Genomic DNA, 17,603 nt, shown 5'->3' on the forward strand with positions numbered 1-17,603 from the left:
GTGTTGGCTGCGGCCCCGTCCCGGGGGTGTTTGCACAACCCCAGCACCGCGCGGCTCCGGTACCGGGGTCACCGGGCTGGCGCCAGCCCCGGATGGCACTGCCACTCCCCGAGCAGCCACCAGGAAGGGACCCGCTGAATTCCTGTGCCGGGAGCACGGGCAGCACGGGCTGCAGACGCCGGCAGACAGCCGAGCTGCTGTCGGGGGTGCCAGGAGCAGCGGGAGGGGTGCGGCCGCTGCAATTCCCGCGCCTGAGCATCTCCCAGCTGCATCCCGGCACCCTCCCAAAACGCCGGGCGGAGCCGGCGGTGCCCGGTGCGCCCCGGCGGCTGTGAATGTGCCGCGGGCTGCGGCTCGTCAAGGCCGGCGGCACTGCCTGGCCTCGACCCCGTGTCCCTGGAGCCGCCGGTGCCCGTCCCTGTCCGCCCCTGAACTTTGAAGCCTGTCCAGGGTCCCCTCCCAGCCTGGCGCCGTCTCCGGCCCCGCCGCTGCTCCGTGTCGCTGTGTGGGGCTGAGGGTGACAACCCTCCCGGTGGCACCGGTGGAGGCTGAGCTGGGAGTCACGAGGAGGCACGAAATCATTTGCTTCCCTGCTCGTGAAGCTCTTCCAGAGGCTTCGGGGCACCTGGGTTTCCAGGGCTGCTGAACCCCAAGCCCAGAGTGGGGACCAGGAGAGTCCTTGGGCAGGGGTGGCGAAAGGAACCTGTCCCCAAACCCGTGGGATCCCACAGACCCCTCTCTCCTGCTCTGCCTCCCCCCTCTCCCATTTTTTAAAACCATAAAAAATAAGACACACTCAACAGAAAAACATCAGATAACAGGAAATTAAATACAGTAATTACCTTTTTTTTTCTTTTTGAGGATACAAAGGTTCAAGTGTACTGTAAAAGGGTTGGTGCTACACGGGAGTCCAACGGGACGGGCTTGGCCCGAGAGGGATGGACAGGGACCCCTTGGGCACGGGGGGATGTGCTGGGGAGGGAGGACACTGGTACATGGTCGTGTGTAAATACAGCCCTAAACTACAGGAGAGACACTGCAAAACACTGGAGCCCTCCAAGCAGGACACAGAACGTGCACCGGCATTCCCAGGAACCCCCAAACTGGGAGAGGCTCCTCTGGATCTGCCCTGGTGTGGGCAGAGAGGGGTCAAGTGGCCAAGGCCACCTGGCTGGCACTGCCACCACACCCTGTGCCCCACAATGGGATTGGCACCATGACTGGGATGGTCCCCAGCAGGACCTCCTGCACCCTGGGACACCCATCCTTGGCACAGTGGCACTGGGGGGACTGGGAGAGAAGAGGGGCAGGGATCCCCCTCCCCACCAAGGACTGTCCTGGTAAATTGACTCTGTTTAGAAGTTGTGTGTGAGCAGAGCCACAGGCAGGCAGGGCAGGCAGGGATCCAGGGGGTGCCAGGGCAGGAAGGGATCCAGCAGGGCACAGGGACAACCAGGGCATCTGGGGGTTTGCCAGGGCAGGCAGGGATCTGGCAGGGCACAGGGGCAGGCAGAGGGGGGTCAGGAGGGCAGAGCGTGTTTCACTAAAACTGAAACATTTCGTTCCCATCAGGGGGCCTTGGCCAGGGCAAATCCACGTGGAAAACCAAAAGCTTCCACTGAGGCCATGGAGCTGGGGTAGGTCAGGAGGGGATCAGGAAAGTCCCCTCCATCTTTGGCACGCTTGCCATGGCATTTTTACATGAAAAAATTCCAGCCCAGCTTAAAGAAAAGAGAAGAAAAAAGAATAGCTGCAAAACCAGTGACAATTTCTCAGCTGAGAACTTTCTGCTGGTGAAATCTGCAGATCCCATCATGGAGACATTCCAGAACCCTTCCTGGTTTTGTCATGTTGGCCAAGTAGAGAAGACAGGAGCCATTGCCACAGTGCCCTGTCCCTGGGGTTGGAGAATTCCAGCTTCAGGGCCACATGGTCACTTTTGAGATCCCAACAATGGCATTTTTTAAATAGTGAAAAACAAAATTTGGGGAAGAAAGAAAAAACTCAGACCAAAAGCTCTTCCTGCTGGGATGCATTTCCTGGAGCTCCCTCGTCCCCCCCACCCTCCCCTTGGACTCAATGCCTGTGAGGACCATCCTCACCCCAGGGATGGGACAGGAGGAGACAGGATGGATGGGGGGCCATGTCCCTGCACGGGGAGCAGGATGGGGCTGGGCTGTGGGAATGGGGGGCTGCAGCAGGGAGGGGAAGGTCTCTTATTGCTCTGTGTGGCAGCGCTGCCCATCACACACACACACTTTGGGCGAGATGCAGCCTCTTGCTGCTGGGAGGGGCAGGATGAGGCACTTCTCCTGCTGCCCATGCAGAGGTCTGGCATGCAGAGCCTGCCACAGCACCCCACGGTGTCGGGGGCTGCCCAAGGGGCCGGGGTGAAAAACCAGGGGGGCACCACGGGGCACCGGCAGCAGCGTCGAGGGTGCTCCCCACCGGCTCCACCCGGGCAGGCCGACACCAGCCCCTGGGCAGCACGGTCCAAAGCTGTGTCCCCGTGGGATGGAGGGGCCGCTGGCGCGTGCCAGGATCCCCAGCAGTGGCGGGTAGTGGTCATGGCGCGGGTCGTGGGCAGCCCGTGGCGCAGAGCAGCACAGTCCAGAGTGACCCAGAGTGACACTTCTCCAGGTGACCCCAGGGTGCCCCGGCACCAGGGCGCTGCTCGGCGCTCACGGCCCCTCTCCTCCTGTCCCAGGCGGCCGCTCGGCGCGGAGCCGCCTCGGTCACGCTCACATACTGTCCGCCAGCTGGTGACAGTCCAAGTCCCCCTTCAGCTCCAGGAAGCCCGGCAGCTTCACCCCCGTCTTGCGGTCCACGCACCAGCACTTGCCGCGCTGCCCGTCCAGCGCTGGGTGACACTGCGGGGGACACGTTCAGTCAGGGACGCCCAGCCTGGCCCGCACAGCCCCATTCCCTCAGGCCCCCCGCGGTGGGTGAGAGCCCGTCCTACCTGCTTGGGGTGGAAGTTGCCGTTGCGGTCGCAGTTGGGGATGGGGATGACGTACAGGTCCTCGTGGGTGCGGGTCTGCGAGGCCGCCAGCCGCTCCAGCGCCCGGTGCAGCTCGCTCTGGCACGAGCCCTGTGCCTGCGGGAAGGAGGGGCTGAGCCCGCTGTGGGGCTGGCACGTGCCCCCACCCCCAGCACCGCTGGGACCCCGAGGCTGGAGCAGCCACCCTGCCCTCCCCAGCCCTGCCCCTGCTCACTATGGGCCGCGTGTCCTCGCGGTGGTGAGGGCTGCCGCTGCTGCGCATCTTGTTGCCGTTGTTGACCCTCTTCGCCTGCTGCTTCTGCAGGCACTTGCGGTCATGGATGCTGCAGGGGCTGAAGCTGTTGTTGGGGTGGTCGATCTCCTCCTTCTCTGCAGGAACACAGACCGAGGGGGCTCAGTGCCGCTTGCACCCCCAGCAAGAACAAGCAGCTGGTGCTGCCAGACCCCACATCACGCTCTCCTGTACCCAGAGGTGTCACCCCTGGCCCTGGGTCCCCTTCTGCCCCTGCCACTGCACTGGTCTGAGCTCCCTGCAGCACTGGGAAAGACACCTGGGGTTTTTCCCAACTCATTAGCCGTGATTAGCAACTTGTTGCCATGTGTCTGTTATTGTAGGGTTGCAAATGCACAATGTGCTGGGTCTGGTTGTGTCCCCACCAGCCACGTGCCACCAGGCACTGGGTGCTCACCCACAGCACCGGAGCCACGGGGCTGGAAGGTGACCCTGCACAGCCAGAGAGCCCCAGGAAGCCCCATCATGCCCCCAAAAATCTGCCTTTGAGGAGCTGCAGTGGGAATGGGGCACTGGGGTGGTGCTGAGCCCCCGCCAGGCCCGGGGCGGCACCGGGCGCCGCAGCCGGGAGTGGAGCCGTGCTCTGCCGCGGGGCACGGCCCCCGCCAAGACATGAAAGAAGAAATTCCTGGAATAAGAAAGTTAATCTCCCACGGGGCCGATCCCGAAAGGCGGCGCTTGGCATCCCCTCCTGCGCCAGGAGCGCAGCCAAGCTCCGGCCCAGATGTTGGCAGCTGGACGGAGCGTCATGAGACGAGTGCTCAGCGAGATTGAGCTTTCAGAAAGCTGCCGGTTCCTCCAGCCTGGGGCTGTAGTTTACACTCTGTGGAGGGAAGACACCCCAGTAGCTGAGCCCCACCTGTGCTTAGAGCTGTGTCAGGCACAGCTCGAGCAGAGTTTTGTCCCCCAGCCCACATGGGCTGTCCAGGGAAGCAGCCAGGGCTCCCTGCCCGAGGTTATCCTGGGGTTGGGCTTAAATGAGTCAATATTGTGACTGGCAGCAGGGAAAACCTTCCCAAACCAGGCAGGGAGGAGTCACCATCAGAGGTGGCACCCAGGGGCTCACAGCACCAGGACAGGGGCTGCCTGGTGATGCCCAGCACTGGCCCTTCCCACAGGCTGGCAGTGGGGTCAGAGCCACAGCCTCCTGCCCACCACATCCTGCCAGGATCCAGGCTCTGGTCTCCCTTTGGCACCTCACACCGCAGCTCCTGCAGTGCAGGGCTCCTGGCCCAGCTCCGGGGGGCCTGGTTAAAGTCCACAGCAAAGCCCCAACCAAAGCCCCCTCCCTCGTGGGTGTTATTTGCTTTTTGCTTAATCTGTCCACTTTTTCCAGGAAATGGCTCATGCCCTTGAAATTTGAAACACGAACCCAAAGAGACCCAAAGGACCCTGCACAGAGCAGTGCCAGCGCCAGCTCTGACGGCACCAGCCACGGGGCCGTGGCGCAATGTGGGCGCTGGTGGTAGTGCCCAGCCGGGGGCACAGGCAGGGATGTTCCTTCCTTCCTTCCTCTGCATTTCCATGGGGACACAGAGGGAAGAGCTGGGCAGAAGATTTGGCACCGGTGGGGACCACTGTGCTGAATTCCTGGCACCTCCACGCGCTTCTCCCACACCGTGGAAAGGCAGGATGGGGAGGCACCGGCACTGCCTGCTCTGCCCCCACAGGGGAAGCCCTCACCGATCCCAGCGCAGCCAAACCCCCCTCCTTCCCCCACCAGACGCCTCCAGAGCATCAAATCTCCCAGCTTAAATAAAACCAGATGCCAATAACATTTTCATAAGGTCACATGAAAATCCGGTGCCTCCAGGCAGTGAGACGGCTCCTGCCAGCGCTCGGGACCCACAGTCCCCAGCTCACACCCTCCAGCATTCCTCCCTGCCACAGGGATGTCTGCTGTCCTTGGGGTGACTGTCCCCTTGCTAAGTGACACACAGCAGCTCAGGGAACCTCCTGCCTGCCTGGGACCAGAAAAGTCCTCACACTCAGCAAAAAGACATGGGAAAAGCAACGTGTGTGGAACCCAGAGCTGCCACCCGCCACCCTGCCCTGGCGCAGCCCAACCTGCCACCCCATGCATGGCCACCACCACCCTGGAGGGAGTGAGAGCAGGGAGGGCCCTCTGCTTGACCGAGCTTTTTAACACTCAGACATGAGTCTGCCCAGTTTGGGATGGAAGTGGGTGCCAAGGGGATGGGAAGGGGTGCTGCCCTCACTGGCCATGCAGACCTGCCACCCATTCCGGCAGGAGGAGGAGGAGGATTCCTGCCCAGACTGTGGACCGGGGGACACAAACGAGTCATTCAGCATCGCCTTCAATTAACGGGAGCTGCAAATGAGGTTGGTCACGTGCCGAACTTGTGATTCACAGCACTGAGCCCCAGGGAGCGATGAAGGGCTCCGGCTCCACCGCGCGGATCCTGTGGGAGCAGAGCCTGGGGCAGCCAAAGAAATCCCGGGACTGTGTCTGTGTGTCCCTGGGGAGGTACAAGTGTCAGAGCTCCATCCCCACTCCCCACTGTGCCACCAGCCCCCTGTGAAGGGTCCCACGTGCCTCAAGGGCCAGAAGGGACACATCCACGTGTCTGTGGCCAGAAATGGGGGTGCCAGGGGCACCGGCACCCGACACCTCCTGCCCCCTGGGCACCTCCTGCCTCAGTGTCCAATGTGGGCCCCATGGAAGGGAGGTTGGGATGCAGGAGAGGCAGTGAGGGATTCCCCACAGATGATTTCTTGCCAGGAGCAGCACCCAGCCTGGAGAAACCAGAGCATGGAGGAACCTCCATCCCAGGGAACAGGTGGGTCATGGCAAACAGCCTCGCCTGCCTCAACCCAGCCTGCCCTCCCTGCCCACTGTCCAGACAGGGCTCAGCCACCGCTGTCCCTCCTGGTCACTGCACGCAGGAAGGAAACGGGATCTGTCCCAGCTTGCAGAGACCACACGGGATGAACACAGCTCCCATGGGGTCAGGTTTTCCCAGACATAACCATTTACCCAGCATTAAATCACTCGTCATGTGTGCTGGGGAATACGTCCTCACCTCCTCCTGGCTGCCACACACGGCTCAGTCACCACCAGCCAGCAGCTGTGCCGGAAAGCCATGGCTGGGACCTCCTGGAGCCGGCCCTGGCACAGGGCTCTGGCTGAGGAGTGGGATTCTGGAGCCAGACAGAAGCTGGCAGGGCTGGGAGAGGGAGGCAGAGACAGGGCATGACACAAAGTGCCCAGACCCACAACCACGGGAGAGGGTCTCGGGTCAGGAGAGCAGCCACCCACTCCCTCGCTTCCTGAGAGTCCCGTCCCGTGGGTGCCGTGGGTCCTGGCTGAGCAGAGAGAGGCTCTTTGCTGCCGCTGGAGCCGGGAGCCATGTCCAACCCTTCGGAAAGCCCAGCCTCAGCCCAGCCCCCCGATCCCAGCCTCTTCCCTGGAATGCGGAGCCCCCCGGACAGAGCCCCCAGACAAAGTGTTTACTGTACGAGCTGTGCGTTAACCGCTTCCCGGCCGATGGGAACGCTCCCCGGCACCCGCTCAGCCCCGGGGCCACGGCCACGGCTGGGGGCACCTGCTCCCTACGGCCCTGCCCCCAAACTGGCATCAATTCCCTTCTGCTGATCCCGAGGGGACCCATCAGAGGCCAGGGTGCCCTCGCTGTGCGGAGCCTGCAGCCCCCAGCCCCACGCTCCCACTGGCTCTGGGCTGCTGGAGTGGGTCGGGGGCCCACAGCTGGGTGTCCCACCAGAGCGAGCAATGTGCTGTGGGTGTCCTGCCCACGACCCACCGGGCTGTCCTGGACACAGGGGTTCCCAGTGCCCTCTCGCCCGTCCTGCCACCTGTGACACCGCCGGCTATCACCATGCCCGGTGGGTGACCCGGCTCCCACGGCCACCCACCCATCCCCAGCCAGGCCAAAACACCGCGGGAAGGAAGGGAAAAAATGCGAGTCTGTTTCCTAAAGGCTCTGGGAAAAAATGTTGCATTACACGGGGCACAGCCAAAACCAACAGGGCTTGGCAGCGCGGCGCAGCCCCGGGCCAGGGAGCCCAGACAGCTCCTGCAGGATGTGGGATGAGGACAGACAGGCAGGGCAGGGGGGCTCTGCAATGGACCCCATGCCAAGCACTCCCGGAGAGCTTCTGTCTCTGCATGGGGGCAGCTGGAGGGGCCCATCCACAAAGGGCACTTCTCACACTGGGGATACTGGCAGAGCTGCCATGGGCCAGCCGTGCAAGGAGGGAACAGAGCTGGGATCCAGCCCTCAGGGTGGATAGGGACAGACATTGTTCTAGTCCCTTCTGCCCCACAGGGAGCTCCAGGTGACCCATCATGGGGACCCAGGGCCAGGCCAACTCATGGATCATCCTGTAGCAGGATGTTGCTCCCCAGCTTCAGGGGACACGGTCCTGGTCCATGGATATGAAAGGGGAATACAGCACCCAGACCCACGGATGGACCAGGTCCCCACATTCATCCCCCAGGAGAGGCTCCATTCCCACAGTGCGACCTGCACAGCTCTGGGCTGGGCTCCCAAAGTCAGCTCCACTGCTGGTCCCCAAGACCCTGCCCAAGCACCAGGGGGATGGCAGGGGGCCACAATCAACACCTGCAAGAGGGTCCTCGGGCAGAATGTACAGGAAGCAGCTCCTCCAGCTTGGCCCTGCCTGCACCCCACTGCCCTGCCCAGACAGACACAGCTTCTGGCAGAGCCCAGCACAGCACCCGGCCGGACCTGCCTGCGGGGGAAGCAGGTGCCCCGCGGCCTCTTTCCTGTTTCCTCCCGGCAGTGCAGGCAGAGCTCCCGGCAGCATCCCAGGGAAGGGGCAGCACAGGGGCCTCCGTGCAACAGGAGCTTCCCCAGCAGCTGGGATGTGTCCCCAGGGGCCGTGGGTGTCTGCAGGACTCCAGGCTGCCCCTCAGTCCAGGGGCACAGCAGGTGGTTCCCCACTCCAGCACGTGTAGTGCCACTTGGCCATGGCACTGCTGTGTCCACAGTGGGTAAGGATGGCACAAACCTCAGCCACGTGTAACGGGTCTCCTGCAGCCCTGCTCCCTCCCTGGAACACGTTCCCTGCATTCCCATCCCTGGGCTGTCCTATCCCATCCTCAGGCTCATGGAATGGTTTGGGTTGGAAGAGACTTTAAAGACCACTTACTAGACCAGGTTGCTCCAAGCCCCGTCCCCCCTGGCTTTGAACACTTCCAGGGATGGGACATCCAGAAATACTCTGGGCAACCTGTGCCAGTGCCTCTCCACCCTCACAGGGAAGAATTTCCTCCTATCGTCTAATTTAAATCTCCCCTTCTTAGTTTAAAACCCTTCCCCTTGCCCTGTAACAATCTACCCGTGTAAAAGTCACTCTTCACAATTTTTGCAAGCTCCCTCTAAGTATGGAAAGGTCCCTGACGAGCCCCGTCCCGCAGCCCCAGCTCTCGTCGAGTGAGCAGGGAGCGAACTGGTGCCAACGGGGGGTTGTGCCACTACCACTGTCAGGGAGAAGGACCCCCGGGCGCCCACCCCGGGCACACACCCAGTGCCGCCGCTCCGCCGCCTCACCTGGGGGGTGGAGGCTCTCCTGGATGGCCTCGATGTCGGCCAGGTCGGTGCAGATGCCCTGGCCGTGCATGAGGGTGCGGAGGGGCCGCGGCTCTCCGCGGGGCGGGTAGCAGCGCAGCCCCGCTCCGCAGCGCGCGGTGTAGACGCCGCAGGCGGTGCCGCGGGGCAGAGCGCAGGTCGCGCAGCACCCGCAGCCCGGCTCCCGCACCAGCTCCGCGCAGCCCTGCGGCGCCTTGCACCGCGCCAGCCGCTCCTCCGAGCACGGCGGGCACTGGATCGCCTCCTCGCCGCCGCCCGGCCGCGCCGCCGCCGCCAGCAGCGCCAGCACCACCGGCAGCACCGGCAGCGCCGGCAGCCCCGGCCCCGGGCGCATGGCGGCCCTGCTCCGGCCCCGCTCCGCGGCGCTCGGCTGGCGGCGGGCGCGGGGCGGCGGCGGCCGCTTTATGCGGCTTTATGCGGCCCCTGGCCACACCTCCCGCCGCCGCCACCGGGGCCACCGGCGGGGCCGCCCCCGCCGCCACCGGGGACCCACCGGGCAGCGACGCTCCCCGCGGGCGGCGGCCACACCGGCACCGGCACCGCCGGCGGCTTCACCAGCGGGGCCACCGGCGGGGCGGCTCCGGCGCCGGGCAGAGCGGAGAGCCGGCCCGGAGCCCCCCGGCCCCCTCCCCTTCTCAGACCACCCGCCGCCCCGACACTCTGCCCGGTCCCGACAGCAACCGGGATAAACTGGGGACACCCACACACCGTGCGGGGCTGCACCGCGGGGATGCGGGCAAGATCCCCGGGGTGGGCTCCGGTCGCGGCGGGCCCCGGCGGAAGCGAAAGCGTTGCTGGCAACGGCGCATCCCGGGCGGCTCGGCCCCGGTCTGCCCGGGACGGGTCCCCGCGCCCACCTGCCCCCAATTCCCCGCACCCGCGCCCCCCGCGGCCCCCGCCCCGCACAGCCCGGGATAGGTTGAAGGCTGCCGGCACCTAGTGGCTACTCGGGAAAAGCGGGAGCGGGCGGGACCCCAGGGAGTCCCGGCATCCCCCCGGGACCCCGGTCCCGGCAGTCCCCGCAGCACCGGGCGGGGTCGGCACGGCGGGAGGGGGGAAGATGGCGAGGAGCGGCCACTGTTCCCGGGGGAAAGGTCCCCGAGCATCACCCGGGGCTGGTGACCCCCAAGCTGCGCCCTGGGGCATCTCAGCCAGCACCGGGCTTGGAGCACCCCTCTGGGTGCGGCAAGGGAGTCGTGGGCACTGCAGGGAGGTCTTGGACATGGCGGGGGGGCCCTGTGGGACCCTGGTGTGGGGGTCAGTGTAGTGGGTGGGACAAGAGGAGCAGAGCTGCCTGGAATGCAGGGCCTGGGCTGAGAACCCCCAGCTTGTGTCATGGGTGAGCACATCTAATGCTCAAACTGGTGTCCTTGAGGCTTGAGTGCCAGCACGGGTGGCATTGGTGGCACTGCCACAGGTGGTCTCAGGAGAATCTTGTCTCTCCTGTGCAGGTGAGCTGGACAGCACCAAGGGCAGGCAGGACAGGGACAGGCAGGGTCTGTGTCCCCCACTCTCCCCAGCCCCATTTCTCCCATCTCAGCCCTGGCAGGGGCTTCATAAGGCATTGTCACATGGTGCTGTTCTGAGCCCCTGCCCTTCCTGGCACTGTGGCCATGACTTGGGGCAGAGGCAGCAGCCTTGACTCGGTGTCCCAGTAGGGACCAAACCCAAACAGGTGCCTGGCCCTGCTCGGGCTGCATCACCTTATCAGGCCTTGGCAGCACTGCGCGCCCACTGGGGAGGCTGTTGTGTCTGCGGGCAGAGGCAGTGCCAGCGTCCCCTCTCTGCCCAGGCACTGCTCCTCCAGGTCCCTGTCCCAGCACCATCCTGTGGGACAGAGCGGGGCTGGGCTGGTGCCCCCCACAGCCGTGCTGCCCCCATCCCAACCACAGCCCTGTGGCCTCGGAGGGGGCTCAGTGCTGGTGTTTGGTGCTCGGTGCAGCCCAGCTCCCCATGACAGGACAGCCCCGGTGCTCAGCACCCGCCGGATGCGGTCCGTGGGGTGCGGGTGCCGGGGCGGGCGAGGGGCGTGTCAGGGGCCGCTGTGATAACTGCGGGCGCCGTGCCGGGGCCGAGGGCGCAGACGGAGCAGGGAGCGGGAAGAGCCAAGGACCCCCATCCTGGGCGGCAGCCAAGCCCAGAGGCAGCGCCATGGGGTCCAGCAGCCCCCGGGGCCTCCTCTGCACCCTCTGCATCCTCCTGGTGCTGGCTGGGCACCTGTGCCCTGCCACGGCCCAGTGGTGGGCTGTGGGCTCGGAGGACACCACCCCGGATCCCGGCACCAGCCTCAGCACCCCCACCCTGGATGGGCAGGAAGGTAGGAAGGGTGCGATGGGGGCAGCACCCCAGATTCCTGCACCCCAGCATGGAGGGGGCACTTGGAGGGTGGAGGGTGAGGTGTGGGGTGCTGGGGTCTGGGGCTGCTGGTGGCACTGTTGTGGCAATGCTGGGTGGCAGGTGCTGGGAACTGGGAGTGCTGTGCCACCCCAGTCCCCCTCCAGCCTTGATGCCTTTTGCCCCATCACCTCTTCTCTCCTGCAGATGCAGAGACCAGCATGGAGCCCATGGGGAAGGTGCTGCTGAGCAAACCCCCTCTGGTGACGGCCCCCAGACGCCGGGACCACCTCGCCAGGGGGCCAGCGAAAGGGCCAGGCCATGCCCCACCACGCACACGAGGCCAGGTGCCTTTCCCTGGGCAACATCCCCCCTCTGGCTCCTCCAGCCCTCCCAAAACTCCCCAGCTGCTGCCGGGCTCCTTGCCATGTCCTTCCCCTCGTCTGTGCCCAGCCCGGGCACTGTGCCCTGCTCTGGCCCCAAACGTAACTCCCCTTGGAAAGGAGCCACAGCAGCTCCTGGTGTCCCCCCACATGGCACAGCCCCACAACAGCACTGGGGCTGGGCCCCCACCCCAGGCTGGGGGCAGCCACGACTGCAGGAGTGTCCCACCTGCCCTCCAGGACCCCCTCAAATCCTGTACTGAGCACTCCCTGTCCACCCCAGCAGCGCCGACCCACGGCCGCCCCAGAGATCTTCGAGGGAAGCGCGGTGGAAGAGGAGTTCCTGCAGATCCAGGTGGTGGAGGGGTCCTGGTCCCCAGGGGGATGAGAGGGGCAGCCTGAGATGGGCACCCTGGCGAGTGGGAGGGACTGGCAGGGAGGGACAGGGATGGTGCTCGGGGGTCTCACACTCAGCCCTTCCTCTCCTCCACACAGACCACAGCAAAGGGGCTGTCCCGGGGGGTGCCCCCGGCCCCAGAGACGGACCCTGCCCTCCAGGTGAGGGGTGGGCACAGGGCACCACTGTTGGACCCAGCAGCCGGGCTCAGGTCCCTCAGCCCACCTCTCTCTCTCTCTCTCTCCAGGTGCAAAACACCTCCGGCTGTGTCTGCCCCGCACGCCCTGGCCCTCCCGGCCCAAAGGTGGGGTGATCCTCCCCAGGGAGGGGAAGGGCTGTGAGGGGACCCACAGGGACACGCTGCGAGATGCTCTTTTGTCTGTGCAAAACCCTTTGTGCTCGGGATTTGGACTGTGGCTCTGGGGTCTGAGTTGGGGGGGTGACTCAGGTGGCCACCGGCAGGGGGGCCGCATGTCCCCATGGTGGGCTCGAGTGGAGGGAAGTTCCAGGAGCCCGGAGCCACGGTCTGTCTTTCCTCAACAGGGAGAGAGAGGTGACCGAGGGTACCCGGGAGAGAGAGGCCAGCCCGGAATCTCAGGGGACAGAGGGAAGCCTGGCAGCCCAGGACAGCCAGGTCACCAGGGTCCCCGGGGCCCCCCGGGTCCTCCGGGACCCCCGGGACCCCCAGGCACCTGGGGAGCCAGGAGCCCACCCGCGCCCGCCGCCCTCCCCGAGGGATCGGAGAACGAGGTGAGCCCCGGGGCGGGGACACGGGCGGGTGATGCCGGCGCTGCCCGCGGTGTCACTGGCGGGGGACAGGGAGGGCTGGGACACGCGGCCGTGCGGGTGGGCAGCCCAGGGGAGGGGGCCAGGGCATGGGACACTGTGATTCACTGATCCTGCTCTTTCTCCTCTCCCTCCAACCTGACGAGCAGCTGAGACCCTCCAGCCCTGTGGGAAACCCAGGACCCCCAGGCCCCCCGGGCTGCCCGGCATGCCCGGACCCCCAGGCTACCCAGGCCATGATGGCCCCCCGGGAGTCCCTGGGCGGGAGGGAAAGCCAGGACCCCCTGGCCCTCCAGGGGCTGTGGGACCACCCGGTTTCCCTGGGGCTGAAGGAACTCCAGGGTCTCCAGGCTCGGCTGGGCCAGATGGACCCCCAGGGGCACCAGGGCTCCCAGGGCCTCAGGGTCCCCCCGGGGTGCCAGGGCACGAAGGACCCCCCGGTCCCACAGGACCTGCATCACTCCCTGGCAAACCAGGGCTCCGAGGGGAGCCAGGATTCCCAGGACTAAAGGTAAGGGGGTCCCAGCCCAGCCCATCTTCAGCCCTGGGGTGGGACAGGGCGCTTGGGCTCACCAGCCCCTTGCCCTGCCCTAGGGGGAGCAGCCCCCAGCACTGAGCCCTCGGAGGGCTCTGGGGCAGCCCCAGCCCTGCCACTGTGGGGCCTGGGGGCACATGGGGGCTCAGCCCTCACACTCACATCTTGTGCTGTGCGCCCACAGGGCGAGAAGGGCGAGTATGGACTGCCAGGCATGCCGGGAAGCCCTGGCCGGACCGGAGAGACAGGACCCCCCGGCATGCCCGGTCCCATGGGACCTCCAGGACCACCAGGGGACTACAGGGTGAGTAGGGGCCCTGGGCTGCAGGTGCTGGGGTAGGGGCACCCCACGCTCATCCCAGTGTCCTCTCCTTGCAGTGTGACTTGCGCCACGCAGGGCACCGCGGGTTGGCCGGGCCGGGCCCCAAGGTGAGCTGGGCAGTGGGCACTGCAGGCGGGGGTCCTGGCAGGGGGTGGGTGGTACCCTGGGGCATGAGGCACAGCACGGTGAGGGGGCCTGGGGGGCCAGGGGACCCTCAGAGCCGGGTGCTGACAGGATCTCTCACTTTCCTTCCAGGGAGAAAAGGGCGACCCTGGAGAGCCGGTTTGTAGCCATGAGCAGTGGCGGCGGGGAGGACTGGCTGGGGGGTGTCCCCGTCCCCACACCTGAGTGTGCACCCCAGAGTCCCCAGTGATGCCTCTGCTCCTCCAACACCCTGGAGGCTGCACCAGAGACCCCAAATGGGGCTGAGGTGCAGGGTGGGGGGCGAGTGACACCATCCCCTGCAGCACATGTGAACACACACAGGCACACACGTGTGCATACGTGTGCCAGCATGCAGTGCACCCACACATGCACCCAGCATCCCCTGTCCCCAGCAGCCAGCTCAGGCTCTAATCCTGCCTCTCTCTTTGCCTCACCCAGGGGTGCTGCTACGGGGAACAGGGGTGCAAACCAGGCCACCTCCCCTTCCCCAGCACAGGCAGCCAGCCTGGCTCCTGGGGGTCCATCAGAGGGTACCAGACGGTGAGTGCTCAGTGGGAGGGACCCCAGCCCGGCCTTGGGGACATGGTTCACCCCACCAGCAACCTCACAGGGCCCGTAGTCCCAGCTGGAGTGGAGGAATGAAGGATGGAGATCAGTCCCAGTCTTTTCCCTCTGTCTCTACAGGACAACAAAGAGGAACCAGAGATTTACGGAGCGATCATCCCTCATGTGAGAGTCACTGCTGGGTCTGCGCTACCCCAGCCTGGGGACGTTCAGCCCTGGGAGGGGACGGGAGCAGGAAGGATGAGGGACAGCAGTGGGGTGTTTTACAGCTGCCCTACAAAAGGCAGCACCAGAACAGCCTAATCTCCACACTGCTCTCCTGCAGGGTCTTCGAGGTCCCCCCGGGCACCCCGGCCCCCCTGGACCCCCAGGCCCCCCTGGACCCCCAGGTTTCCTCTACCTCAACGTAAGGCCCAGCGCGGGTGTGCACACACCTGTGTCACAGCACACGCACGTGTGGGTGTGCACAGCACCAGGGCCCCCCCAAACCCGCCTGCCTTTGCTTCCAGAGGGTGTACCCAGTCCGTGCCCAGCCCCCCTGCAAGCAGCCGGTAAGCCATGGCCTCCCTGTCCCTGAGAGTCCCCATCCCCTCCCTGTGCACCAGGAAGGGTGTCCCTGTCCTTGCACCCAGCAGGAGTAACAGGCCCCGTTTGCCTTCACAGGCGGCCCCAGACCCAGGTTGGGCAGCAGGTGAGGGTGTTTCCCAGGTGTTTCAGGGGCTCCCCGTGTCCCTGCAGGGCCAGCTCCCACGGGAGCACCCAGGCCCTGTGCTGGGACACCTTGTGACCCTCCACCTTCTCCGGGCTCTCCAGATGCCCAGGCCCCTCAGACGGAGCCGTCGGAGTGCCGCACTGATCCCCGGGTGTGTCCTGGCTGCTGACCATGGGTGAGCCCCCCCCCAGCTCTCCCAGACCCCACAGCAGGGCCCTGACTCTCTGTGTCCCCCCAGCGCCAGACGTGGGTCTTCAAGTCCAAGGGGCTGATGGTGAAGGCGAGCGGTGCCGTGCCCGAGGGGAGCCTGGTCTATGTGCAGGAAGGGAGCAGCGCCTTCCTCCGGACCCCCGCTGGCTGGAGCCGCCTCCTGGTACCGTGGGGGTCCCTCGAGGGGCTGGGGGGGGCAGGATCCAAGGGTGGATTTGGTGCTGGGGCAGCAGACCCCTGGGAAGGAGCAGGTTTCCCTTAACGTGTCCCTCTGCTCGTGTCATGGAGCAGTTGGAGGATCCGCAGTCGGTCTTGGCTGGTGACGACCCTTCTGCCTCCACCCCACGGTACCAGGTGAGGGGGATGTGAGCAGATGTGGGGTCTGCTCATGTCCCTGCAGGGAGACAGAGACCTCCTCTGCCTGCTGTGGGGGACAGACAGCATGGGACTGTCCTCTCCCTCTTCCTCCCCCTCTCCTCTCCTCTCCATCCAGGAGGCAAAGCGGGTGCAGACACGAGGTCCCGACACAGTGTCACCTGTGCAGTCCCCAATGGACTCTCTGGTGAGCCCTGCTCAGGGTCCAGCCATGCTGGGAGGGACGTGCCATGGGGATGGGCTGCATGTCAGCAGGGCAATGCCAGCCTGGCATGCCCAGAGCCTGGGATCTTGTTGGTCTGGGCAGGGTGTCACCCACCCATGGCACAGGGATGGATGTCCCCAGACTGACCTGAGCTCTGTTATTCCAGGTCAAGAAGGAGGAGGGACAAGGGCTGCCCCAAATCCAGCCAACCACCACCGCGCCACGGATCCCATCCGTAAGGAATGCCTGGCCCTGGGGGTGGGAGAAGAGGTGGAGGTGCCCAGGAGCCTCGCACTCCCCGGGAAGGGGGGAGCAGAGCCCCAACACCTCCTGGCTGCCCCCCAGCTCCGCCTGGCTGCCCTCAACGTGCCCCTCTCCGGCGACATGAGCGGGATCCGGGGGGCCGACCTGCAGTGCTACCGGCAGTCCCAGGAGGCCGGGCTGTACGGCACCTTCCGGGCCTTCCTGTCGGCCCCCAGCCAGGACCTGGTGTCCATCGTCAAGAGGACAGACAGGACCCTCCCCATCGTCAACCTGAAGGCAGGTACCCCTGTCCCATGGAGGAGCTGCAGGTGGAGCCCCCAGTGAGCTGTGGTGGGTGTGGGACCCCCGCCCAGTCCTGCTCTGGGGCTGCTGCACCCCGGCCTTGCTCGGTGCTTTTGGGGAGCCACCGGAACTGAGAGCGAGTTGCTGCCCACATGTGGAGGGGACAAGGGCACCCCTCGGCCCCTGGCTCAGCACCGCGGCTCGTGCCCACAGGGGCAGCTGCTGGCCAAGTCCTGGAGCTCCCTCTTCGAGGGTCAACCCGGTGCCACCCCAGGGAGTCCCATCTACTCCTTCAACGGGCGCAACATCCTGACGGATCCCCTCTGGTGAGTCCTGGACGGTTCCTCCCCGGCGTGGGAGAGCAAAGAGCTGGGGGTGCCTCCCTGCTCAAGCACAGGAGCAAAGATCTGAGGTGCCCCGCTGACCCTGTGCCCACCCGCAGGCCCCACCGGCTGGCCTGGCACGGCTCCACGGCACGGGGGGGCCACGCCCGGCGCCGGGACTGCCAGGGCTGGCGCGGCTCCGGCGCGGCCGAGGGCATGGCCACCCCCCTGGGCCAGGGCCGGCTGCTGGCCGGGCACCGGCACAACTGCTCCACGCCCCTGGCCGTGCTCTGCGTCGAGGTGGCCTTTCCCTACCGGCACATGTGGTGACAGCGGGGACACCGGGACACGTGCCCCTGGGAGCACTGTGGGCAGCACTGGAGCTGTGCAGGAGCACTGAGGGGATACCAGCCCCACAGCCAGGCTGTGCCATCCCCACCTGTGCCATCCCATGGACCCCCGTGCCAGGCTGTGCCCACAGCCTCCCTTGCACCCACAGTGGTGCCACCCTGAAATAAAGATGCAAACGTTTTTTAAGACACCGTGCTCTGCTCTGGGGGGGAGACATTGGCTGTCCGCAGGGAGAGGCCAGGGGTCATGTGGCCACCTGGGAATGGGAAAAGGGTCTGGAGAAGGGGCTGGGAGTGGGCTTCAGTCCCCTTGGGATTGGCAGAAACTGGGAGGGGACACTGTGGGGACAGGGATGGCACAGGGCTCCATGCCACTGAGGTCAGTGTTATGCCCCCAGAAGCTGAGTGTATCCCATCCCTATGCGTCCCAGCGTGTCCACGGGACTGCCCAGCATATCCCAGTGATTCCTGGCGTGTCCCAGTGGGTCCCCAGGGCCTGTTCCCTGTAT

At 65.7% G+C, this 17,603-nt stretch overlaps 2 protein-coding genes across 2 annotated transcripts; one reads left to right on the forward strand and one right to left on the reverse strand.

Moving 5' to 3' along the window:
- Positions 1 to 825: 825 nt before the first annotated feature.
- IGFBP4 (insulin like growth factor binding protein 4) lies at positions 826 to 9,259 on the reverse strand. The gene is made up of 4 exons (XM_050327541.1): positions 8,849 to 9,259; positions 3,216 to 3,370; positions 2,963 to 3,097; positions 826 to 2,870 (listed from the first exon to the last, which is right to left on the reverse strand). Exons 1-4 carry the CDS (start codon positions 9,219 to 9,221, stop codon positions 2,742 to 2,744), a joined length of 792 nt encoding a protein of 263 aa, XP_050183498.1. The 5' UTR covers positions 9,222 to 9,259; the 3' UTR covers positions 826 to 2,741.
- Positions 9,260 to 11,038: 1,779 nt separating this feature from the next.
- On the forward strand, positions 11,039 to 17,074 carry LOC126646247 (collagen alpha-1(I) chain-like). Its single transcript, XM_050327449.1, has 24 exons — positions 11,039 to 11,204; positions 11,429 to 11,568; positions 11,891 to 11,959; positions 12,100 to 12,162; positions 12,249 to 12,305; positions 12,545 to 12,751; positions 12,937 to 13,048; positions 13,084 to 13,298; positions 13,507 to 13,658; positions 13,701 to 13,751; positions 13,900 to 13,926; positions 14,248 to 14,349; positions 14,494 to 14,538; positions 14,699 to 14,779; positions 14,883 to 14,924; positions 15,037 to 15,064; positions 15,187 to 15,240; positions 15,324 to 15,458; positions 15,587 to 15,649; positions 15,789 to 15,857; positions 16,042 to 16,110; positions 16,221 to 16,419; positions 16,582 to 16,747; positions 16,864 to 17,074. Exons 1-24 carry the CDS (start codon positions 11,039 to 11,041, stop codon positions 17,072 to 17,074), a joined length of 2,523 nt encoding a protein of 840 aa, XP_050183406.1.
- Positions 17,075 to 17,603: the final 529 nt, after the last annotated feature.

Source organism: Myiozetetes cayanensis, unplaced genomic scaffold (assembly GCF_022539395.1).
Source record: "Myiozetetes cayanensis isolate MyiCay16 unplaced genomic scaffold, myiCay2020 scf34, whole genome shotgun sequence".
Classification (NCBI taxonomy): Eukaryota; Metazoa; Chordata; class Aves; order Passeriformes; family Tyrannidae; genus Myiozetetes; species Myiozetetes cayanensis.

Excerpts from the sequence above, each read along its gene's own strand:
- IGFBP4 (XM_050327541.1), bottom strand. The coding sequence starts at position 9,221 with ATGCGCCCGGGGCCGGGGCTGCCGGCGCTGCCGGTGCTGCCGGTGGTG. Across the intron at positions 3,371-8,848 it reads GGAGAGCCTCCACCCCCCAG|AGAAGGAGGAGATCGACCAC; the intron begins GTGAGGCGGCGG and ends GTGTTCCTGCAG. Across the intron at positions 3,098-3,215 it reads GCGAGGACACGCGGCCCATA|GCACAGGGCTCGTGCCAGAG; the intron begins GTGAGCAGGGGC and ends TCCTTCCCGCAG.
- LOC126646247 (XM_050327449.1), top strand. The coding sequence starts at position 11,039 with ATGGGGTCCAGCAGCCCCCGGGGCCTCCTCTGCACCCTCTGCATCCTC. Across the intron at positions 15,241-15,323 it reads CCGCACTGATCCCCGGGTGT|CGCCAGACGTGGGTCTTCAA; the intron begins GTCCTGGCTGCT and ends GTGTCCCCCCAG. Across the intron at positions 16,111-16,220 it reads CCGCGCCACGGATCCCATCC|CTCCGCCTGGCTGCCCTCAA; the intron begins GTAAGGAATGCC and ends GCTGCCCCCCAG.